Source organism: Haliaeetus albicilla, chromosome Z (genome assembly GCF_947461875.1).
Source record: "Haliaeetus albicilla chromosome Z, bHalAlb1.1, whole genome shotgun sequence".
NCBI lineage: Eukaryota > Metazoa > Chordata > Aves > Accipitriformes > Accipitridae > Haliaeetus > Haliaeetus albicilla.
In genome coordinates, this window is record NC_091516.1 from 29,330,252 (window position 1) to 29,357,147 (window position 26,896).

At 36.7% G+C, this 26,896-nt stretch overlaps 1 protein-coding gene across 2 annotated transcripts in view; it reads right to left on the reverse strand.

Moving 5' to 3' along the window:
- Positions 1 to 26,896, reverse strand: part of LOC104316875 (guanine nucleotide-binding protein G(q) subunit alpha) — a 137,183-nt gene that overhangs the window by 20,460 nt on the left and 89,827 nt on the right. For both annotated transcript variants that reach the window (XR_011323292.1, XM_069776697.1), the window contains exons 3-5: positions 19,007 to 19,161; positions 6,377 to 6,505; positions 5,259 to 5,388 (exon numbers count right to left, since the gene is read on the reverse strand). Coding sequence is in view for 1 of the 2 variants with exons in the window: in XM_069776697.1 (XP_069632798.1) it covers positions 5,259 to 5,388; positions 6,377 to 6,505; positions 19,007 to 19,161 (414 nt within the window). In the remaining variant the exon portion in view is untranslated. The remainder of the gene's footprint in view (positions 1 to 5,258; positions 5,389 to 6,376; positions 6,506 to 19,006; positions 19,162 to 26,896) is intronic.

Below are 26,896 nucleotides of genomic sequence, written 5' to 3' on the forward strand. Positions count from 1 at the left end.
TAAAGCTTTAATGCAAATCAGATGACAATTCTGATGATTAAAGGGAAGGAAATACTGGTTTAAGAGAAATTCAGTTACACTTTATTATGTTAACACTAACGATTTTGGCTGCAGCTAAATAAAATTTATTAAGACATAGTACAAGCTTTAAAAAAAACAAACAAAAGCTTAAAAAAAAGGTTTAAAACAAAAGCTTTTAAAAAAAAAGAGCAGTACTCTACTTAACAAGAATCTCCGATTAAAAAGAATCAATAATTGTTCTTAATAAACCTCTTCAAAGGGTTGCAAATTACCTGTCTGGATAGGATATATAAATGAATTAGACCTTAACAGAAAAATAGGTTCTATTTGCTTTGTTATTCAAGGTCAGTGAAAACCCAGCAAATAAACCACCGTATGAAAAACATGTTTTTAAAGTTATATTAATGTTACTATTTTAACAAAGGAAGAGGCACTTCAATGGTTCTTTTATACGTGGTTTCATTCACCAGTGAAGAGAAACTGCTTAACAAGTAAAATAATGAAAAAAATCATTGTTCTCCTATGGCACAGAGATGCATATATAAGATATTCATATGTATCTAGGATACATAGTATGTATTTATAATGCTGGGCATTAGTGAAATTCCTTACTCAAAAGTCAAAGTGGAAGGAATATTAGTTGTAAGTATTAGCAACATTTATCTCCAATCCTGTTAAAACTTCACATTTTACAACTGTATTTCTATTTTTTTTTAAACCAAAATGTATCAGCTCTGACCAAAATAATCTAAACTGGCACTTCTCCCCCAATTTATTTTGTGCAATGGATGTTCAAAATACTCATACTGATTTACTTCTAAAAATGCTCTTTTAATAGTGAGTACTTTATGCTGTCCAATGCCTCTGTAGCTTTGCAGCCTCTGACGATACCTCAGGAAAGACAGTATCTGCTTTTTGATAGTTTAGAAATTTTCAAAAATTCTCTTAGCCTATTAATCCATTAATTTAGCTGAACTGAGGAAACTGCATCCTGTCTTTTCTGTTCTTCCTCTGGGAGCACAGAAAAAAAGGAACTCTACCTATAAAAAGCCCACATTTTCATAACCACCATAGACCTACACAAGCTATATGAAATCATATATGCCTTAATGCAGAAGAAAAATATGTACAAGCGTCAATAAATACCATCCTTTATTTTGCCATTTCGAAGTACTTAACAAGCTCTGCAAAGATAATGAAAATCTCTTTTTTATGAAACCAGATTTTACAGGTATGTAATGTCTCCAGTCCTTCCATAACTGCAAGTGGTTACTGGTTCTCTTATAAAGCTGGAACTCATTTTTGCATTTATTGCACTGAGACCATGAGATTTTATATGTTTAGAAGAGCTACCTGCGATACATATTTAAATGCAGCATATCCTGGAATATGGATTGATACACTTTATCTAGAAAAAAATCCTTTATTTAAGAAAACAAATTGATTTTAAAAATTGAAAAGTTCTAAACTGTTCTTTTTGATAAAACTGCAAATTTCTCCAGATCTGCTGGAATAATACAGAGCAAAAGCCTGACCTAGAGGACATAATACATCATAAACTAACTTACCAGAGAGATGATTCCTTCATTTTTTGTCTCACCTCTAATTCTGTCAGACTTTTCTGAAAAAGTGAAAAGGTCAAGTATCTGATAATTTAACTTGTAACATGTTCTTCATCACATCATATCTGACTGAGGGACGATTTACTTAATTTACAGTACTATTAATGTAATTAGCATATTATGTCCTCTGGATCAAATTTTGTCCTGATTTCCACCAATGAATCTAGACAGACTTACTGTTTTATTAAGGGCAGAATTTGGAACAGTTAGCTATCTCTCCTTTTACATATATTTAAAAAGAGAAAGGCATTTCAAAACTGTACATCGTCTGAAATTTTTGAACGATATGTTTAAATATACTGTCCTTAACAATTCTTCTAATTTTGTATTTATGCACCAAAATCAGATGCTTAGTTATGTATGATCTAGACACATACTTAAGAGAGGAGAGATGATGTTGTTTCTGAGTACTGCCTGTTAGAGGAATCATAGTTAAAATACTGTTGGGCAGCCATGCGTGCTTTTCTTCAGGACTGAAACCCACACCTCTTTAGCTGCAGATCTTTGTCATGGGAGTGCAATTTCATGGATGTATCACTTAAGAGTCATTCTACACAGGACTCTGAATACCAGGCAGTCTGAATACTTGTCTTATTTTCTATGTATGATGTCCCCTTACAGAGTAGTTATATTTCTCAGAACTTTCAATACTAAACTCCTCCACGGGCATGAAGACAGAAACAGTTCCCAGCTCAATCCCACACATACCCAGTAAGTAAAAGCCCTGAAGAGACACTAGCAAAGTCTGTCAACTCAGTATAGCCTCATCTGATTTATAATTCAAATCTGTTTCTCTTGAATAAGATAAACAAGGGAACAAATGGATTTACAGCTGAGAGTCTATCAGGCACTACATCTTGAAATACAAACCAAGAGTCTTAAGGGCTCTAAACCAGTTTCATAATGATGAAGGGTCACATGAACATACCTGCACTAAATGGCAAATAATAATTCTTGCAGATTTATGTTTACTCATGAAACTGAGATTAATGAAAAAATGTTATTAACTAAGAAGAATGCCACAGATGATTAAAAAGCACAGTTTTCTTTGTAAAAACATACTATGAGGAAAAAGACTTCAGGCAATAACATGCAGTGGACTAATTAGAAAAAGAAAGTAGGCCATCTTACAAAAGTCATACTGTTTAATCAGGCCATGCAAAAGGAGTAGCAGAACACTGCAAGTTGTCGAGTCAGATCTTTTAATTTCATTAAGAGGCACACAGATCAAAGAAGGATCAGATTCTATCACAGTATCACACTGATGGCATACAAAGAAAGTAGGGCACTGACACACACTCACTTTGGTGCTATAATTTTAATACTGTTTCACAATTTAAAGATAAGTGTGAAAAGTATGTCTTGGCTGATTACCAAAGTCTCCAAGTTAAGTTACTGTCTTCCCTACTGAGCTTGTCACATCCCAGTGAAGAATAAAAATCTTTTTTGGGGCTATATTTCTTAATTCAAGGTGTCAACTAACACATTTAAAACCTTTTCCTGTATTTCTGCCACACCCACATTCGGACAAACTATACTTTGCTTTATGCAGAATAAATAAACCCATTCTTCTCCCATGTGTTCTGGGACTGCAATGTTTAGAGATACAGGGAAGGGGAAAAAGGAAGGGAAGGAAGCAGTTCTCTGGTATACCAACAAAATCTTGACAGATAGCTTTCAGCTTGCTGAAAGCCAAAACTAAACTGTCCAGATGGGTGCTTAGCTCTAAGACAGTCTGGATCCATCCCAGACCTAGAGTAATACAAGCCTAAGGCTGCTGGAACGTGCTACTAGGGTATGTATGCATGTATGACTTGAAAATAAAAACTGGTTTGAATTAAAGTTATGAACATACTTTAAACTGAAAGACAAAAGGGTTCAGAAGTTTTCCACTGTTGTTAATAAGAAACATAGTTTAGCAGTGAGGTGGAAGAACCATTTTGCAAGACAATGAGGAGTTTTACAGCTTTTGCCTCCAAGAAGTGTTTTGAAAGTGAAAACTTGAAAAATCTAAGCAGCTTTACAAGTAAAGTGATCTTCTTCATAATAGTTGAAAAGTAGTTATAGAAAAGCTATCACAGCTTCAGGTATCACTTCATTGGAGAGCCCAGAACATAAAGGAAATCTTCAGTGAGATGTCCTATTCAGTTCACAACACGTGAACTCTTCTAGCTTACAAGAACACAGAGCAAGATACTCCAAATGATTCAGCCTAGGAAGATATTGCTCCACCTTCTACAGTAAGGATGCTCTAAGTTATGATATGCACACTGAAGTTATCTGACAAACGAGAGCAAGTGTCTGAGCAAGCCACCTATCTAGAACAGGACACGCTCAACAGGGAATCAGAATCTAGTAAACCTCTCCCTGTGAGACAGTTCCTACGAGAACTACTCCCTGTGAGACCGACAGTATGAAAACACAGTGATAAATAGCTAACATAAGAAAGTTTGGAAGCTTATTTTTGATAGTTAGAATAGCATTTGAAAATTATCATAATTAATTTTTCTGTATTTGATTTCCAATATATTTTGTTTTGACTTGTATAATTAAAATACTTAATACTTCTATGTTGACTTTGTGGCTACAAAAGACTAATGCAAACAGAAAAAGATACAACCATTTCTGGCTTGGCTTGAAGTGAGCCAAGTTTGACCGAGTTGTCTTTTTATCTACACGTCTAGCTTTCAAAATTGCAAGAGATGAAGTTGGTGCAGATTACATCATCATTTTCTTAAATTCAGCTTTGAATGACATAGTTGATTATATAACTCACATTAACAGTATTTTTCTTTTATGGAAAGACTATAAATGTAACAGCTTTGAGAAGTCCTAGACTTTATTAAAAAAATGAATCCTGAAGAAAGTTCAGCATACAAACATGAATGTCCAGGGACATCTGTTTTACCTTGTTATGCCAACCATTCTCTTAAACAACATGTATGCAGCCATGAAGAACATTCAAATGTTTTCTTTTTTTTCACCTAACTTTCGTAAGTATGTGTTAAAAGACTTCCATAGGACAACGCCAGTGAGTATAAAAGTTTGATGAATAATTTAAAATAGTCCTCAGGAAAGATAAAAAAATCTAAACATTAAATTGCCTCCCCACTCTGTAAAACTGCATTCAAAATACTGAGTATTAGTGTGCTTTGCCCCCTCAGCTCATCCACTTTCTTACTTCTGTTATTTTTTGAAATAAAAATACAATATACATCCTATGCTTTAAGTCAAAGGAATGAAGTTTACTACTTTAGGGTTTGTTCTAGCAAAGAATTTATAAATTTTGTCTTCATTTCCACGACCTATTTTTGTGGCTCTGCTACATTAACACTAACTGCATAAATAGCTACACTAAGAACATTTCTCTGTATTCAACTGTATTCCCCTTCAACACAAAATAGATAGGTTTCTTTGAAACCTCCATGGAGCGGATCAGCTTTGCCATATTTGAAGATTGATTCCCTCCTCCCCTCTTGATCCCTGTAGTGCTTCTCATTCCATTGGGTGCAGCTGTGTATGACTGCTGGTAGACGCATTTGGAAAACATCTGGGACTGGACAAGAGAAGTTACTTTTACTTTAAAACTGCTGCTTTTTGCTGATGCTTGCTTACCTCATTGTCTGACTCCACAAGCACTTGATCATATTCACTAAGAGCTACTAGGAACATGATAGATGTGACATTTTCAAAGCAATGTATCCATTTTCTTCTTTCTGATCGTTGGCCTCCTACATCCACCATTCTGCAAAATTAACATCCACATCAACTCCATGAATACCTTAACAGATAAACACACAAGCACACACACAACAAAATTCAAGAATTTAGCTGAAAACAGAGTTTGATTTGTTTTTCTTAATGATTTTTTCCATTGATTTTTAATGGATTCTGTTATAAGTAGACAGTTAATCATATTTGCTTTTAAGTCTGCTATGTTTTCTGTATTTAAATTATTGTGGGTCTCAAACCCCTCAGATTTGTGACATAAAAAGGTCTCATGAGCCATGATTCAGCAATGTATGCCCTGCATATTCAGCAGAAACAGATGTGAACAGAACAGACTTGGTGGTTTGCCTTCCCCCCCCCCCCAAATTACCAGAGTCAAAATTCCCAACTTGTTAAAGCTGCCCCATTTTAAGGGACAAATAGAACACAATATGTATCTACTAAAATTTTTAATATCCAAAATTAAAACTCCAATTTGCTCACAGTGTATTCCCACTTTATCCCATGTCTCAGTGTAACTAAATACAGGTGTCTAACTTGCAATTGCAATTTCAGTTATTTTTTAAACAAGTATACTTGCACTCAAGTAGGGAGATTTCTCTCAAAAGGAGAGTAATTTCTGCCTAAAAATCAACAACATAAGTGGTAAATTTGTATTTCATAATTTACAAGAATTATGAGGACACATGATTGTATTTTCAGAATATTATTCATAGTGAAACTTTGATATGTATTACTGAAAAGATGAATTGCAGGTTTTCTATCAGTAATAACTACCTTCAGAAAAAGACAAACCTAATTGTCTTTCATCCTTTTGACATCTTTAACATCAGCTCCTTATTACATGTGGACAATTACATGAAAATATAATGACCAAGCCCATATTTTAAAAACATAGAATAATTGCTTTTTATGCACTTTTAACCTATATCCTATACATGGTATTACTAATGTAAAAGGAAACAAAGAAACAAAGCAAGTGGGTGTTAAAACTTTTTTTCTACCTGAAAATGACGCTTTGTAAGTCGAATGGATATTCAATGATCCCTGTTGTTGGGACTCGAACTCTGAGCACATCTTGCTGAGTTGGCAGATAGGTGGAGTCTGCTATGCGGTCCAAATCATTAAGATAGCTATAGACAGGGAGAAACAACAGGAATGCAAGACAGTGACACCATCATCCCACTGAGGAAAAGAGAAAGGAAGACTTGGGAATGGAAATGGGCTGTGGGTTAGGAAGAAGTACAACAGAAAAAAGAGCATTATCGGCATAAAAGAGGGGACAAAGTATAAAAATGTGCTCCATCCTCCCTTCCTGTACACTTTTATAGCTTCAGGTAACTTCTACAGAAGGGTAGCATAATTATTCTCATTTTTCTCATACAAGTTTGCTTGGCTTTCATGTGTAAATTCACCAGAGATTCAAAGTTTTCAATTACACAATTCTAGGCAATTTAGAGACAAGTAATATTATAAAATGTGTGAGAAATACAAAACCACACAGTTTTATTTGAATATGTAACATATTTCTTGATATTCAGTCTGCAATATCTACACACATACATGGATAGACAAACATGAATCTTCCAAGAACAGTGAACTGTTACAGAATAGATCATTATCAGTTACAAAATGGCAGGAGGATAAATGGTACTGTCTGGAGATTCAATAAAATTAAAAAAAAAAGAAAAAAAAGGAAAACACCACGCACTGACAATTGTAAAACTCTCCAGATCTTGTTATCAGAAGGCAGCACTGATTATTTAGTGGGATTGCTGGCACCTGGAAGTCCTGCATTCACACTGAAACTTCTGCTTAAGCTAATAAGGCTGCAGTACATGAAATACACCCCAGTCGGTTAGCAAATAACCTGAAATTGCTATAAAATTGCTTGTAAAGTTTTATTAACTACAACACAAAACTCTTCTGCTATTGCTTAATGGTGGGTTTCAACCATAAAGCACCAGTGTACTCGAGGTTTTAATTAATTCTCATAAAAAAGATGCTTCAGAAAAGATGTGTACCAATGTGTGTTGGATAGCCTTTTTGGGTCCAGGAGCTGGACGTCTCATGAAATCAGTGCACCAGGCAGCTTCGGCTGTCCCTGTGGTAAATGTCTGGGAGAAAGACTGCTGCAGGAAATTAAGTTCTTGGGCATTTGGTTACTTCCCAGCACAAGAACGACCTAGAGTTAGCCACTGAGAAGATAAATTAACCTACAGATGCCCTCACTCATTCTAGGGGAGGACAGCAACGGTCTTGTAATTTACAGAATGATGATGAAGTATCACTAGGCTCTGAACATGTTCTTTTCCTTGTAGTTGTTAGTGAAGGTGCTCTTTTCAAATACACCCCTCCCCCCAAGAAATAGTTAAGACTTCTTCTAGATGCTTTGAATGATTTCTTAATGAAATAGCTAGAGCAAGTTATCCTGAACAGTGACAGAAACAAAGCAGTTTCATTTCCACCTTACAGCAAAAACACAGAAGAATTTGTTAGGTCTGGGAGGGAGCCAAAAACATTATCAAATCTCCCTCACTATGATTTTATTCATGAAAGATTAATCCAACAGTAAACATTGAATGTGAGAAAGTTACACCTACTTAGGAAGATGTGATGAACCATGTATCTCAGATAATTCAGAAGCTACTACTCTAAAAATATTTTCTGAGAACACCGATTAGTTTCTGCCAATAAGAAAAAGGTGTGAAAGTCTGAGCACTTCATCTGCCCTCAGGTATTTTACACAATAAACAGAACAGACAAGCACATCATCAGTTTGTTTGTGGAAAAAAAAAGTGAATGAAATCCAGTAAGAAACTGACAGAAACCCTGAACTAGCTTCTTCCCCCCCTCCCCAATTGGTTTTGCTTTGTGACTGTATTTTGGAAGGGTTCAAAGAAGCATTGTGGGTCATTACATGCTACAGTGGTATTCACTAGAGCAGGAGAATTTTTACTGAATAAATTAATAAGTGGCCCATTTACACAATTGTCTTGTTGCATTCCTTTGGCAAGCTTCAGCTGTAGTCTCCAACGTGAGCCTGGTTACTGCACCTCTGCACCATCAGCACACTGGACATGTTACTAAAGTACACTATAATGCGCATCTGGCTGATTTTAGAAAGGCAATAATGCAAAGGGATATCAATGAGTTAGATCTCATTTGCATTACTGGAAACCATTAAACAGGCAGATGGGGTTTTTTTGTTCTTACACAAATCAATGATGCCATTAAGTTCCAGAAGCATTGATCTATCCTTAAAAAGTACTTACCTTTTCCTCATTCTCATTCAGTTCTGCTCAAGTTCTGCTCATTCAATTACTAAACAGCAACCTTCTCACTCATTTCACCCATAGCACCTTACAGAGCCTACACAGCGCATAGAAGAGTTCTTATGCATCCTCATGGAGTCCTATTTCTTTCCTAGATTTCTTCACTTAACAGATCAAAGGATGTTGAGCTCTCTAAGAAGTGTCCTAAATTATACATTCAAACCCAGAATCAAGGAAGCAGTATCAAAACCAGTAAGAGTACTTCACAGAAAAAAAGTGAGACAGCATGCACAAAATCCTTTAAAAGAAAATCTTTGTGATACTGACAAATCATAACCAGAATCTACAGTCCAACGAAAGCAATTTAGAATACATCCCGTATTTTTTTGTTTTCAAATAATGACATTTAGTCCCTACATTTCCTTCTAACTTGAAACTTAATAAACATATTATTGTATCCATTTACTTAAATGAAAATGTCTCAGTTCTCTGCTGCACAACCTTACTTTTAATTTTTTATTATTGTTATTTTCACCCCGTGACCATACAGCAAATAGTCAATGAAATTCTTTTCAAGTAGGAAAAAAATGTTTTTCTTTTAAGTTTTGATTTGTTGTTGTTGTTTTTTAACAGAGACATTTCTGCTGAAGAATTACTTGTGCTGGAATTCAGATTTTAGTGAAGTTTGTGCGTTGTTGCTCTGAAGCAAAGGAGTAGATTATTTTCTGCTACTGACTTTAACAGTTCTGCAGATCAGTTACACTTCCTGTTAACATATGAGGATAATGTAACTTCACATTCTGCTATAAAGTTCAAGGGGATTAAACTTTTTTCTGAAAATCAGACTGACAGCTTTGCCTGCAGCAGCAACACAAAGTTCCTTTCAAGATACTCTAAAATCACTAAAAACTCCTTAAGTCGCTCTTAAAATTCATGTAACCTCTAAAACAAAGTAACACAATTAATTTAAAAACTCTGTTATGTTTGTATAAGAATATGTATCATTGGGATTGCCATCAGGGTCTGTCTTTTCCATTGTATCCACTGCTTTATACCACATCCAAAGATTTTTGATATATTGCAGAAATGAATTGTCTCTCTTCAGTCAGGTGCAATCTTCCTAAAATGCCAGTGGGAGCAAATCAACATACTCACGCTCAATACATTATCATGACTTTTGTATTAATTGTGTAACACTGTATTTCTATGTCCACAGTACTACAAAGACAAAACCCAAGACATTTTCTCTTCTTGAAGCACAAAAGTAGATTTTTGCATTGCATTTGGGGGGGTGGGGTGACAAGTCTGATTTTTCTGAATAACTGATTTGTTGAGTTGACTCACTATTTCAAAATGCTGAGGGAATATGTAAATGAATACAGGTGACTATTTACATAAAAAATGAAAAGACAACTGGAATACCTTTAATATGTAAAGACATACAACCAGACCACACATTTTTCACATATTACTATTATAGCTGGTCCTGTTACACTGAAAATTTAGAATTTAATTTATTTGGTTTATCACAGTTTAATTCATTGCCACAATAAAGACTTATATTTTCAAATCTTCCTCATACCAAAAGGGTTGGAAGTTTTAACTTTTTTTTTCCTCACATGAAAGCTAGAGTTTAAAGAAACTCTCTTATCACTAGGGGAATGTAGCACTGCAAGCACAGGCTTTGAGCATCCTACAGTTTTTTAAACTAACAGTTTATTTATTTTTAAATTAATTTAGCAAGCAGCAACCTTAAATAGAAACATCAAAACATGCTAGCTAATGCCAATCCTTTTCCACCTTCAACCGTGCTGGCTCAAGCCCCACTCTAGCTGCACCTCTGCCCATCCCCAGCTGCCAGTTCTTTTGCTTGTGCAATGGCTTGATAACCCATTTCTGTCAAAATTATTTGGAATAGTGAAGAAACACTACTGAAATTGTTCAAAATTGTTCAAATTAAGCTAGTTTATTTGATGGATACAGCCTGAGGTGTGGGAAGTCCATGAGCTCCAGCAGGAAAGCAGGGTGGAGTTACTTCCTCCACTGGCTTATCTGCAACCAGAAGAGGACTTAAGAGGCCAGGGTTACATGAAATGTCTCAAGTCTCTGAATTCAGATCGGTGAAGAGTGAAAGAAAATGAAGATTTTTATTGACTTTTTTGTGTATCTGCTTATTAAAAAAATGATTCATCATGACTTTAAAGCACTTATCTCATGCAGCTCTAAATAAAGTACTGACAAACGTATCACTCACCTGGGCAAACAAATCCTGTGCACATACAAAAAAATTAAGGCACGTAAGAGATATGCACAGGATGTTTTAGGACAAGTGCCTAACTCAAAATGTATGCACAAATACTGCAATCAGCCTTTGCAATGCAACTAACTCTTCAGTGTACACTAAAAATGGTTACATATGCACTCTTGCAAACAAACCACAAGACTTGTCATAAAAATGAACTTCCACGAAAAGAGTGTTGCCAAGAATTGCCCGAACCAGATGTTTCCTCAGTTTATTAACTTCAAAATTTAAAATTATAATAACGATATGGACATCGGAAACCCTGGCGTCTGTCCTGAGGGCTAGTCCAAAAGCAGGTAACCACCAGCGTTACCATGGGGAATTCAGTTGGGCAGGTAACAGCAACTGTGCAAGCCATTTAGGTGTTAACTATATGGCACTCTGAGCTTATTTTTACCACCTGCTAAGAAATGTCTTACTTTGATGAGACACAGGGTAGCTACATGGCCTCTCACCCAAACAGTACCCACTCAGCTAGACATTATACAAAGGAACAAAAAGGGCAAAATTGCGTAAAATTACTTTAAAAAAAACCCCAAAACCAAACCACATAGGACTGAGCAAATTTATAGTACAGACCAAGTTTAAAAAGTTAATTATACCTGTAATTAGATTTGTAAAAATGAATTTTAGTGGCTGCTGAGGTAATTTTCCAGGGGGTTGCTATAGCGACAGGCAGAAGGTGCATTACCAAGACGATGTGTGTGTAATGAGCTGCTGGCAATGGCCCTCCCTTGACGTCAGGAGAAACTGTCACCATCTCGCAGCATGTTTGTGATCTGCATGCTGACCAGAAGCAAAGGAAGCCTTTTGTTTCCCAGTCAGCGCTGAGAGAGAAGTACTTATCTTTAATGCACTTTACATCACCTATGACAAGGTCCAAGCCTGCAGCCAACTTCAGGGAAGCTGCCAGGCTACGGAGATGCTAATGATGCCTCATGAAAGAGAGCATGTTTCAGAGGTACTGTTTGTCTACATTTCAAAATAAACAGCAGAAGTGGGATCATGAGATTAGACTGACTGGCTCTGTACCTTCCTACATGCGTTTCCCATATAGAAATCAGGCAAAGAAGTGCAGCTCCTAGCCTTAATAAACAGACCAGAGTTGTTTTAACTGGTAACCTTCTTCAAGAATTTAAATATAACCCCCCTCATCATGAACAGGTAGCTCAACATTCAGCCTGAATTCATTTCCCAGAACTACAGCACTTAATGAAGACAGACTTATTTGAATTTACTTTCAGTGAATGAGGCCTTGAAGCACCTTCAACATGAAGAAACATGGGGGCAGGCACTTCAAACAAACACCCTCCTCCAGATATGAGCTACTGTTTTCCAGCCTCTTTGAGGTCTGATTTTTGTTGCAAGTTATCAGGTGATAAAGTAGCATTTTCTAAGGAATAATTCCATAAGATGAGTTTCTGTAAATTTAAACTGAGTTTAGTGTATAGCCTAATTAATCAAGAGAAGGCATTAAGGCACGGGCAAAGGTAGAAAAGCTATATAGCCTTCATCCATTTGTAACTCTCGTTTCCCTTTCCGAGGTTAAAAATGCGATTGCTTTGTTCATCAGTACAGCCTAGTAACTCTTCTCAAACTCAGCAGGCAAAACTGATGTAGCAATATGCTGAATTAATACTCACTAATAAGTGACTAATAAGGACTCACTGTCCTTAGAAGGAGTCTGCTTGCAAGACCTTGTGAGCACAGGAGAAGTCCCTGAGGAGCAGAGTGCCTCTGAAAGGCTCTGCTGAGGAGAAGGCATCTGCCTGGCACCACACCAGAAACACGCCAAGAGAAATCTCTAAAACAAAACCAAACATGTTGAGATAGAGGTAATTATTGGCCCTGATAAAAAGGTCAGTCTAAAACCAGTAAAGATGACTCCTTACCACCCAGCCAGCAAACAACGTGACTGTTTCTTAATGGGCAGAATGAGAGTACAGGGGAAGAGGGAAGGGATAAACCTCAAGAAACTCTACAATGTTTGTTGTTTAACGAAGTTTGTTGGGCGATTTCAGTGTAACCACAGCTATAAAAGCAAGGCTTACCAGCAACCTTTCATATGCAAATGCTTTCAATGTGTTCAACCACATGTAAGACAAGATACAACATGGCTGACATTTTCCAGGTATGTTAGTAACCATAAACATTTACATCTTTTCAACCCTAAAGCTCTCAGGTTTAACATCGAAAAAAAATTTAATTTCCTCCAAGTTAGGATAGTTCATAGGTATGACCCTCTACAAAATGCTCTCTCTCATACACATACAGTGGCAGTACAAGTGAAAATAAAACCCTAAGTCTATGACTAAGGCTAATTAGGCAAACTATTTAATAAGATCTGATAGATCCCTGTCCTTTGGAGCCTAGCTATTCTGGAACTGGGTGGGGCTACTCCCCATACTGTTGTTGGGGTTTGGTGTGGTTTTGGGGGAGATGGGAGTTTTTCTGTTCGTTTGTTTTGCAAAACTCTGAACTGGCTGATGACACTACCCCAAACTAGCACTAATTTTGACCACATCTGGAAAACAAGCTTTGAAAGGGAAAAGCCTTCTTCTCTATCTTTGAAAATGCATACTCCTTGCTTGTCATTCTACTCCACATATGCAAAATGTTAGAGTTGCTGTAGCAGGATTTTTCCTACCTCACAGAGCTGCCAGAATAACTAACACAAGTGTCCTCTTCGCTAACATGCAGGAGCACAGTGAACAGAATCAATTTTCAGTGTACAAACAGGAGCCATGAACAAAGCTAAGTGTAAAGAAGCATCGGCCAAGTTTTCAGAATTTCTGTAGAGGTTTGCATTTCTGAGCCTCTACACCACTGGTGAAAAGTTGAGGCACACGTAGCAGTTTCTAGAACTATCTAATCTTAATCTAAAATAAACACAGTAAACCTAAGATCTTTGCAGTCAGGTAGGAAAAAGTCTGCCCTGTGTTCTTTTTATCCTTATCCCACCCAAATCCTACCTAGCTGTCTCCCTCAATTTCCTACATGGCTAAAAGCCAGCCTTAGCAAAGGCTAAAAAACCCAAGTCATCAAATAAAAAAAATGCTTGTGCAAACTTTTAATAGGAATTGTGGTTTAAAAATTACACAGATATTAAAAACATGTTCAGTACGGCATGAAAAAAAAGGATCCTGAAAGAAATACATATTGTATACTGCTTTATATAACCCCACTTCCCTTTCTGAACTTCCCTAGTTCTGTTGCATAATCTTCAGTTTTTCTATAGGATGCAGTGCTTTCATATGCAGCAGATTTCATGCCTCATCTTTCTTCAGACCTTCCTTTTATACTTGGGGACTATATCTAAGGCATAAGAAAGGGTTAGCATTGTTCTGCTGCTAGTACTTGATCTTAATATTTAGACTTTCATTTTTATTTGCCGTTTTTATCTTACTGCAAACCTTACACAAGTAAGGCTGTGTAAACTGTGAATACATAAAAGCAGAATCTACCATTCTGCAACACAAATTGCCCCCAAATATAGCTTTAGAACCTTCAAGTACATTTTTACAAATAAAGGGAAGAAAGAATCAATGAACAGTATTAAAATGTTTATTACATAATGATGCACTTACATATCTTATAAATTACGAGTCTATGGTTTTCTCACCCCAAACAAATGACTGTTACACAGATATCACATTGACAGTGGTTCACAGTTTGCTATACCAGTGTCAGCCGCATAGCAGGTCTCAATTTAGGACAGTATTAGTCCTTCTGAAAGCCTCACACACACCCATGATGCCCTAAGAATTCCCTACAGCTTTATGAAATAAAAGAATGAATGTTCTGATTGCTAGAGGCAATACCAGCAAAAAGAATACACTGCTGTAGTAAAAGCCTAGATTCATACACTGATCTTTCCTCTTGTGTGCCTCTAAGCACATCCTATTTAGCACACAGTAATTCCATTGAAATGCACCTGTTTCAGAAGTGGAACATGGAAGCAAGATGTTATTTTTAACGGACTGGTATGAAGGAATTAATTGTTCAGCTGAAGTTACGAAAAACTTCCAACTCTGATGGAATACTGTCATACAAAAATTACCAGATGACCAAAGCACTACAATTCACACAATGGTTTGACAAAAGATGAAACATGAACTTTAACAAGCAGACATTGTTAGGATTCAACTCTTTCTTCCCTGTTAAAAATCAGTGATATTATGAAGATGTCCTCAGAGTTACATCCTGGAGATTTTATTACAGTGTAAAATATTGGAATTTACATTTCAGTACTAACTGTCCAGCTAACTCAACTTGCATGATCACAGGTATATGCACAGCTGTATAACTGTAGGAACTAAGCTGTTAAAGGTGATAGCAAATGCAGAAACAAAAGCCTGAAGGACTCTCATGTATGTATGAGAACATCATGGCACGTACAACTAATAGAGCAGTGCATTATATAGTAACAAAGTGGGGTAATGAATACACACTGGCATAGATAACACAGTGGTGTAGGAACTTCAGGGAAAATTGTATTTAATTATCTGAAGTGTTAGAAAACACAGACATGGAAAGGAAAATAAATGGATATCCTCAGTGCTTGTGTAGCAACTAGAAAGTCCTTGGTTGGAGGTACGTAATGACATAATATTTCCATTTCATGGGGCCAGAGAAAAATCGAAGTTTTTCAGCAAGGCTCTGCTCTTTCCAGTTCTAAACACTTCCTACTTTCTCTTCATGAAGGGAAAGCCCTTAGTGTCATAATGAGGAAAAATGGTGATGAACCTCCACAAATTCTTGTTGCAACCTAAGTTGTCCATAAATATGAAATGTTACTTATGACAACTGTATCTCTTACTAAGAACAGTAAGATTGTTGCCTCTCCTTTCTTCAGGCTTTGAAAAGCCATGGTATAATCAGACTGTTGACTGGTAACGTGTTTACATTTGGGAAAAGGTCTTGACACCTTGTAGAGTACATATTGAATGATCTCATCTCACACAGCTATTTCTTAAGGCAATCCACAGTGTGGTGTTGGTTTACATCTGTCTCACACTGTGGGAAGTGGTTTAGTGGTAAGTGGCTAAGTCACACCGTAATGTATATGGGAAGTGAGTAATCTCTATTTACCTGGTGTGCTCTTAACTTTACCACACAGAAGTCTAGAAATTGCTTTTAAAAGCAACATGAACACCCAAACTTTGGAGCATCCAGTGGCAAGGGAAAAGAATGGAATGTATATGCTGAGCCTCGAAGAGGTTCAGATCAACTCCCATGATGCAGGCAATTTTCTTTCTTAGACCCCTCCCCTTTTCTGGTAGACACACATCTGATGTATTCTTCCAGGGTACTAGCAGTGGGTGTAAAAACATCAAAAGTGTAGCTAACAATGACAAAGCAGGTTAAAAGATGACAGAAAGTGAAAGTATAGAAAAATACAGGATATATTAGAAACCAGAAACAGAGTTTAGAAACAATAAAAGAAACAGAAAATACAGAGGAAGATATTTAGGAAGACAATGTGTAAACAAAACAGGGAGTAAACTGAAAATACTACTACTACAATAACACAGGGGAAAACTACTGAGAAGATGAGAGGCTCATGCAAGGGGTGAATAAATAACGTGTGTGACATATTGACAAATATTGACACATACGCTTACAAGAGATACAGTGGAAAACAAACCATTCTGGTTTATACATTAAGTCAGAAGAAATTACTAAGACTCACCAAGTCAATGGGTGCTTATTTCTAACTCACTGCCTTGTGAATCCTAGTAGTAACTTTTAAGCATTTTGTTTTCTTGTTTTTTGACAGGGATTTAAAGCTAGCAAATTCTCTATGGGTGTTTTATTGCTAAACATACACACTGTATTTTTGAAACAATGTTTCTTTGGTTTCTGCTAATCACTTTTACTAGACTTGAAAAAACTCTACTTGCAAGCATAAATGAACAAGAGGGTCTTTTAAAGATTCATATACAGTGATTCACCATTCTAATTTAAAACAGATTTTGCAGGAATCCATAGTATGAACTATAATAGATTACAGTTAAAGTAATCAAATCTGCAAAAACTCATGCTAAATGGCTAAACAAGTTGAACTTGAAAAACAACCCATCAACTAGTACACTTACCTTTTGCAAGGCAATGTACTAGCAATTTGCTTCTATAGCTACTTAATGAATTATTCCCCACTATTTTTAATACTACTCAGAAGATCCACTATGGTGACAATTTCATTAGAATTAGGTCAAAACTATGGTATTCAGCACAATCTGATTTGAAGTAGCATCAGATGATTGTTTCCTACTTTGGAGAGTAAGTAATTCTATTTTTAGCCTCTAAGGCAAGCACACAAAATACATACATTTAAAACCAGTATCACATCTGCTGTGGAAACAAAGTTAGGAACTACAAATACAGGAAATTCAAAATGTAAGACAAGCTCTGCTTCACCTTCTACTTATGCTTGCTACTCATTTCAATATGGAAACAATATGAAAGTATATTGTCAGTAACTTGTCTCTGAAATTTTCCTTCTACCATTTATGCACTCTAAAGGTTTCTACTTTATATAATACTCTATTTGTTTTCTTACCACTAAAACCCAAAACACAGTATGGTATCTTTGGGGACAGTGAGAATCCAAACCATACAAGAGAGATGTCACTGTGCTTTGTACCACTCTGCAGCAAAACATGCATGAACAAACGATAGAAGTGCTAGGTTGGGAAGGTAACCAGCTCAACAGGACAGCAAACTGCACAGGACAACAGGAATCCTATGCATGGGGCAAATATAGCAGAAGAACACGGTGTAGTGATAGCATCAGAGCAAACCTGAGGAGACCTACATCATGCATCTGTAGCTCTTCATCTGCCTAAATTGCATCAGCAAGATGCTAGTAAGTTTGTCTTGACTAAATCACATCTGAAGTGTTGTGCTAGGTAAGAATCCTCAGACTACTGTGCAGATAAATGTCATCCCAGACCTCTCCTGTCTATAGCCCTGTTCCAATGAGCTTAATGGGAGCTTCATGGTACCCTTCTGTGCTTCCTCAATAAGAGGCTTCCATGTACACCTGACAAATGGAGACTGGAGTGATCAGAATAATTTCCCTAGCTAATATAAAATTCATGTGGAGACCATGGAGGTTTTTGCCACAGCTTCAATAACTATGTTGTATTTTTTAATGTTGGTCAACATCGAAAGGTCACCATCCCTCACGATCATCCATTTCTTTGACGACAAGAAATTTTATCTGAGCTATATGCTACATTACTGAAGAGTAACTGAATGTCACGGAGTCAATCTTCAGGCAGTCCTCAGATTCCAATGTCAAATTTCACAGTTCTATTTTATCAGATTCCTGCCCCAAGAAACAAGAGGCATAACATTTCAGACATAGTTTAGTCACATACACATTTTTATTATTGTTGATCTATAAGAAACGGGGTTTAACTTAAAGTGCTTTTCCTGTTGTCTTCCTGGCAGCCATATTCTTTAAAGTTTAGCCTTTGTTTCCATAAAAGAAATGCAGTTCAATAAAACACAACAACCCTTGCTTAGTACTATTCACCTCACCACTAGGACTGCTAAAGCAATCTGTGAGGGAAAAGGGGAAAACCTGGGAAAAAAGGAGTTCTGGGGCATTAAAATTTTTGAGTTGTATGGAGGTCTACCGTGACTGCACTTCCCAGTATTTGCTACTGTCATACTACATGAAAGTATTTTTCTCCAGCTTGTGTCTGTGAGTCAGTTTATGGCAGAGGGGAGTAACGGCTTGAACAAGTCTAACAAAAGAAAACAAAACCATAAGTGATTAACTATCCCTAGTTAGAATCTTACTTCAAGACTTCAAATGATCACAGACTGTCATTCTGTGAAACAAACACAGATATAATCCTAAACTAGATGTACTCCGCTCCTTAAAGTATCCTCTGAATTCAATTTAGTGTGTATTCAGATATGTTTGTGCTGCATATGCATACAAACATGTACATAGACACATAGTATAAGAAGCTAGAGAGTAAAAATTACTTTGCTAGAAACAGAAAATGATATATAGTTCTTTGTAGCCACCAGATACTTACTATTTAGTTGAATCTGATAATTGATACTCCCGTCGTCTATCATAACACTCCTGAATTCCAGGGTCATTCCATAAGCTTCTTATTGCATCTACATATGGGTTCTCAAAAGTTGACACCTTCTCTACATCGACTTCTCGAACTAACTGTGCATGAGCCTAATTCAAAACAAACAAAACAGTAGAATTTACTTCATTTTCTATGTTTGCAGGTAGCTCATACACAGTGAACATGATTAACAGGAATACTTTTTCATATTGGCCGTGTACATGCAATTTGAAAAATCAAGTACCATGAAGAAGGTTGTGAAGACGGAAAAAGGAAACAACCATTATAGGGAGTTCTAGAAATTAGGAAGAAGAGAAAAGAACTTCACTTTTTTATGGAAAGTATACAGACCTCAACATGGATCAGCATATTATTTACCTTTCATGCTAAAAGACACTGTTAAACAGAGTTACTGACCATCCATTCTACCAACCGAACCACTCACTAGCAATTGAAACTGGGACACTTGGACAACATAAAGATAGAAAAGACAGTAAAATCCCCAAATATTCCAAGATGGATATTTTACCAAAATCTGTATTCATGTGAATGAACTTAGTGATGGTGTAGGAAGAAAACAGTAATGTTGGTTTACTGAGGAAGACCTTAAAGTATATGGCGAATGAATAAGTAAGAGTACTGAGTAAATTATGAAAGAGTGATGATATACTGTGTTCAAACAAAGAAAATCAGTGTTAAATATTACATTATATTATATTATATTATATTACATTACATTACATTATATTATGACAGAAAGCAAATTAATAAATATACATATGGGCCACTATTTCAGACTTTGCTTACTCCAGTATTATTTAGATGAAATGCATGAAGCATTCACATTAAAATTTGTATTTAATTAAGCTTATTTTAAAGAAAGCTATAATTTTAAATTTTTCAGGTACAATCTTAAGAGTATATAAACCATGCTTTTTAAATGATGACTAGTTAACCGACTTGACAGATTTAGACTCTAATGGTAGCTGAGAGAATTGAAAGGAGGGAAGGAATCTGCCTTTCAGAGACTGATTAAAAAAGTTCTTAATGTTACCACAAACATAACAGAAGTTCCTACTAAAAAAGAAAGGCAAGATTATTAGAAATTGTCTCTACTTTCAATTTGTACTATAAATTATGGATATTCTTAAAAAGTAATGTCTAAAATTTGGAGTTGCTAATATGAAATAATCCCTAATAATAATACTACTTAACAAAATATACCTTCAACTGTTGTTTACTCAAAAGGAAATAAAAATCTCCAAGTTCAAGATGAAAAATGTGTGTCTTAGATATACGGAGAACATATGTTCTCTATTATCAAACCCCAAATCTCCAAAGTTCTATCAAAGGGTATTTTATTCTACATCATGTCCACACATCCCCCAGATCTCTGGACAAATCATGAAGGGTCCCTACCTTCTCACAGCAAATAACAAGATATGGTACTCTACTTACTAAACACAAGCCAACATTCTCATGAAACAGGATAATTTTTTTTTTTTTAATTATCTTATATGTTATCAAGTTCAGTTCTGTATTCTATTGCCTTTGTGTACTTCCAGAAGAATGAAGACCTGGGGAACTACAGGCCAGTCTCACCTCAGTGCCTGGCAAGATCATGGAGCAGATCCTTCTGGAAAATATGCTAAGACACATGGAAAATTAGGAGGTCATTGGTGAGAGCCAACATGGCTTTACTAATTGTGCCTGACAAATTAGGCGACCTTCTACAACAGAGTTACGGCATTGGTGGACAAGGGAAGAGCAACAGATGTCATCTACCTGGACTTGTGCAAAGCATCTGTCACTGTCCCACATGACATCCTTGTCTCTAAATTGGGAGAGACATGGATTTGATGGGTGGATAAGTAATTGGCTGGATGGTCACATTCAAAGGGTTGCAGTCACCACTTGAGGTCCGAGTGGAGACCCAGTGACGAGTGTTGCTCCTCAGGGGTCCATATTGGGAGTGGCACTGTTTAACATCCTTGTCAGTGACATGGACAGCAGGGTTGAGTGCACACTCAGCAAGTTTGCTAAGGACACCAAGCTGTGTGGTGTGATCAACACCGGAGAGAAAGGATGCTATCCAGAGGGACCTTGACAGGCTTGAGAGGTGGGCCTGTGTGAACCTCATGAAGTTCAACAAGGCCAAGTGCAAGGTCCTGCACATGGGTCAGGGCAATCCCAAGCATAAATACAGGCTGGGCAGAGAATGGATTGAGAGCAGCCCTGAGGAGAAGGACTTGGGGATACTGGTGGATGAAAAGATGGACCTAAGCTGGCAATGTGCACTCGCAGCCCAGAAAGCCAACTCTATCCTGGGCTGCATCAAAAGAAGCGTGACCAGCAGGTCAAGGGAGGTGATTCTGCCCCTCTACTCTGCTTTTGTGAGACCCCACCTGGAGTACAGCATTTAGCTCTGGGGTCCCCAACATAAGAAGGACATGGACCTGTTGGAGTGAGTCCAGAAGAGGGTCACAGAGATGATCAGAGGGCTGGAGCACCTCCCCTATGAGGACAGGCTGAGACAGTTGGGGTTGTTCAGGCTGGAGAAGAGAAGGCTCCAGGGAGACCTTACTGCAGCCTTCCAGTACCTAAAGGGGGCCTACAGGAAATATGGAGAGGGATGTCTTACAAGGGCATGTAGTGATAGGACAAGGGGTAATGCATTTAAACTGAAGAGGGTAGATTTAGATCAGATGTGAGGAAGAAATTCTTTACTGTGAGGGTGGTGAGGCACTGGAACAGGTTGCCCAAGGGAAGTTGGGGATGCCCCATCCCTGGAAGTGTTCAAGGCCAGGTAGGATGGGGCTTTGAGCAACCTGGTCTAGTGGAAGGTGTCCCTGGCTGTGGCAGGGGGTTGGAACTAGATGACCTTTAAGGTCCCTTCCAACCCAAACCATTCTATGATTCTATGCCCTGAATATTTTCTCACAGCTTAAGACAAACTGATGGAAGAATATACTCAGATACTGGTTTTGTTTTTTTTTTCACTTTGGCTCTGAAATTATGGCGAACCAATACCAAAATGCTAATAGAACTAAAGAATAACTTACTATTCAAAAGCTTTCACTTGAAAGCTGCCATACCTGAAGTATTTCTCCAACAGTTCCCTAAACATTCTCTAACAGGTGCTCAAGTATTCCACATTGGTAGAAGAGAAAATCTTAAAAGGTAATTACTTTATTCAGTTACCTATCTAGACTTATTACTACAAAGTTTTCCAAGATCCTGCATTGTTTTATTTATCAGTTCTGTGTGTTCTGACATGCAATTAATATGACTTTGCACTATGCGACAAAACTTACAAAATAAACTATGATAGATGCCAAGAAGTTGCCTCAATTGAAAATTGATTCAACTTTTTAAAAAGAAATAGCATTTCCTCAGCGAACACTGATTCTGCTTCCCTGGGGTTTGCTTGGGCAGACTCATGACAGCTTGTACCCTACTGATTGATACACAGCTCTTCACATCAGTGCTGCTTCTCTTAAAAAAGTAATGCCCCCTCACATAGATTTTAAATCTTTATTAATCCTCAGCTATGCCTTCTTGTTCCCAGAGTTACTATGCTTTCCTGTAGAAAACAATTTTTCTTTGAGAGTCTTTGTCAGGCAACATCATTTGCTGGCTTCTAATTTCTGGTGGTGGAGACAGAGATCAAAATACAGGATCTCATCTATTGGCTTAATTTTTCTCTCATTTGCCCTGGTACAAGTCAAAAATAATTCTAGTGAAACCTTGTGAGATGGAGAAGCATAAATTTAATGCAGAAGAATAATCAATCATGCATGATGTGTGGTGCCACTGCTAATTACTGGCTTTAGTTTCCTTCCACTAATGTAAATAGCAAATTCGGAACATAACTTTTGATGTTAGCACTCAAACATGAAAAAACCTAAGGACTCATCATTAAACCAGTTTATGCAAATATAAACATTATCGAGTACTTGTTCATATTTACTAACCCTTTCACTTTACCCAAAATTTGACATTTGGGGGGTCAAGAAGAGAAAAGTCAAGCTTGTTGACTATGAGAAAATTGTACCTTCTTAAGGTTCTCTCTTCTGGGACACCAATAATTGTTATCAAAGCATTAAAACAAACAAAAAAATCCCCCAAATGACAGAAACAACTGAAGGGTTCTCTAAGTACCACCAAATTAAAACTGGTCATTAAGATGTAACTACTAGTTCAGCTGTAATGTTCCAAACCCAAAATCTAGATGGTGTAGGTGACTTTTCAGTCCGATACACTTTTGACATCAGCAGTCAACGTTTTCCATGGTCTTCAGGGAATATAAGAATACTTGTAACAATTTCCACGTTACTTGCCAGAAATCTTATAAACACTCATTCAATGCTTTTTAGCAAATCACACCTCTCCTAAATTTAAGAGCTTCTTCATTATTTCTACAAGTATTTAAAAATTATCCCAGAATCAGAAAACTGGAATTTTTGGGAATGGTACTGGATTCTGAAACTAGGAAATCTGAGCCTGAGGAGATACCAAAATAGCTATCATTTATCCTTCTTCATTCCCCTCAGAAAACTATTGACAGTGTTAAAAACTAATGCTGGGCTTAAATAGCATTATAGTTTTATGCTGGTCTTTCTGGCAATGCTCTTTTGGCCACACTCCATTAATAAGAAGTTTATTTTTTTAATCTCTAGGCTTCATCATGTGAGTTTTCTACTTACTATCTTCATAATTTTTTCAAAGCTCTGATGCTGAGTGGAAGTCATTACAAAGACCATCATCATGGCCATGGATTTGTCTCTTTGCAGGGGGGCGAGCCTGGGACAGGAATTCTTGATAGTGCAGCTTAAAAGCAGAAATTATTATTTATGCCATCTCAACAACATGAGTCATTTACAGATTCAGACCCCAGTGACTTGTAATCTACAAGTGTGGTTCAGACAAATACCATGCCTAATAGGGCTGTATAGCAAGATATGCTGCTTTGCAGATTCCTGCAAACCTCCAGCTATTTGAAGCAGGTACAACATTCAAGAAGAGTAACACTAGTCTATTTCACTGTCTTGAAAACTAGACAGTTGGGGGATGTGCTCCTTAACATGTCAGAAAGCAGCAAATTCTGACTGATAACCAAGGTAGGAAAGTCTTTTTACACAGCAGCCCACAACAAATAGTTTGTGTGAGGACTGTAAAGAGGATGTTGCTTCCCTTGAGCAACTTTAGAGCACAGAATGGACTAGGGTGAACAGGGAGAAGGTTTCATAGTGTGCTATACCAAAGAACTGTAATTCAATTAATCAAGTGTGCTATGAATTGCTGAAACAAGGCTTCGTGCAATGCTAATCACCCTTCAGTTGCTGACAAAGGTTAACAGGGTATCAAACTACCCAAAACAGAATTTATCACCCTTTCCTGTTTCACATTCTAACCTTTGGAAAGAAAAAAATAGCATAACTCTTTGAAAAATCTAAAAAAATGAGTTTGCATGAAGAAAATTTTTTTGTTACTGCTCATTGTCTGTAAAAAGCCTAGGATAATGCACCCTAACCCATGGCTTATGGGCAGTACAATGAAATGAGAAGGATTAAAACAAGTTCTCTTGTGACTTAGGTTGGAAATTTAATCCATTTAAAATGCATCGTTAAACACTAGTTGTAATACTTTTATGTATCTAAACACTGGAATAACAAATGTCTACACGTATGAGGTTTGGGGTTTTTTTGTTTGTTTTGTTTTTGCTTTTTCTTTAGTAGGACTCAGAGAAAGCTTAGGACGTAGCTGAATAAACAAGATCTTTATTTGTACACTGCAATCAGAGTCCTGAGTTTTCTTGCTGTCTTTCTTACTTTTAATCTGCACCAGACATGGAAGACAGTCACCACTACAGGGCTGCAACCAGAACATTCAAACATGCTTTTATCAAGGATTATATCAAAATTTCTATATAGATAACAGAAAAGGCTTCTGAAACCTACATTTAAAGGTCATATTATCTTTATAGTCCTTCTTGAAAAAAAAGCTGTTTTAATAACACAGCAAGAGAAACACAACAAAACAACTTCTTGTCACCCTAGCAGGTTCTCTTGCAAGTGTTGCGAGACACGTGAGTCATGTCAAAGGAGAAGACAGGTGAGATGAAGTGTACAATTTCAATACAGAAGTCAGACCTTCGTAAATGTGCTTTGTTGAAGTTACCCTACTATTCTATCCTGAAGTTTCTGAACCTCTTTTTATAAACAAAAGGTTTTGATAGCAACAAAATGAGATTTTTCTGATGCCAGGCAGCAAAGTAAGAAGCTATCTTCCTCCCTGATAACTACTTCACCCAGTAGAATAACTCTTAGAAAGTTAGCCAAGTTAGAAAATTAAGTATATAAAAATACAGTTTCCCTTCATGAAACATGAGATGCTCTCCTATGAGATGGAACATATGCATTGTTTATTTAGGGAAAGGAAAGCTACGGGATGGTGCAATTGCAGCGGCACAGTGTAGATACTGTTTAGAAGTAAATAGATCTCAAGAGCCCAAAGCTAACATAGACTGATTCTGCTATGGTGGATCATAGTACCGGGCAACAAAGGGTGCAATCATTTTTCTACTTACTGTCCAGCTTTCCTATTTTCCATATATAAACTTTAGGTTGCCTGGCTATCACTGTTAAGCTGTTGCCTAACAAATAAAAGCAACATAAATATATAAGCATTAACATTACTGTTACTTTGATAGAACATCTAATCCATGTAATGGCCTGAATTACCACTTTTATGGCTATTCACTCCTTCCCTCTCAAAACCCCTTACCTATTGTAATACTTCCATCAACTGAAACAAATTGTTCAGCAAACACTTCTGGCAATCAACCTCTACAGAACAAACCAGGTTTTCAAAACAAAGAAGAAAACAGAAAAACATGGAGAAAAAGAGAAATGAAGCATCCATAAGCCATTGCCTCTCTACGAAAAGGACAAAGAGGCAGGTGAAGTAAAAGGAATCAGTCCTGCAGTGATCTTACGTAACTTCAACTTAAAGTCTTTGCCATTTCTTCCTCTATGAAGAAGGCTAGGTTTTGGACATTCATCCTAATCTTGTTAGCAGTAATTCTAAGAAGAGTAATTTACAAGAAAACTCTGGTAAAAGAATTGATAACTCCAGATTTAATACAATAAAAATCTTCCTGAATTCTTATCTCTAAAATAAAAATAGAAAATTGGCTTTTAAATTTTTGTATTATGTAACACAGTATTTCAACCTAAAGATCTCAAAGCACTTCACAAAGGTCATAAGTACCACTAAGTGCAGTTACATAAAATTGTCGCAACACACAGGTCAATCATTTCCAATGGTGAAAGTGTAATTGTATCAATGTTTAATTAACAGCAATTACTGCTAGATTATTATTACACTTGAGACTAAGATTCAGTCCTGTAGGAGAAAGTAATAGTTACCTTCAAATGGTAATACCTCTTCTGTACATATATTTAATGAGGTTACTGACAAGAGTAGAAAACCTGATGTGTCTACATCACAAGTCACAGGAGTGTTAACTGGCATACCATACCATATTACTTACCCAGATGCCCATACACAAACACACACGTCTTCATATGTCTCCCAGTAAAAAATACACTTTGTCTAAACTATCACTTCAATTTAGTGAAATGCCTCTGTGATTATTTGAAGAAAACTTTCCTTCAAGTAACAGATTCCACAGATTTATCATAGCTTTCTACAGCCAAATAATTCAGGCCCAGTTTCCTAATATATAAATTGTCCTTAAAAGGGTTTGAAGGAAAAATAAAAATTTACTTTGTTGCAAGACCCAGGAAGCTTCCTCTATCAAACCAAAGACACAGCCTTTTA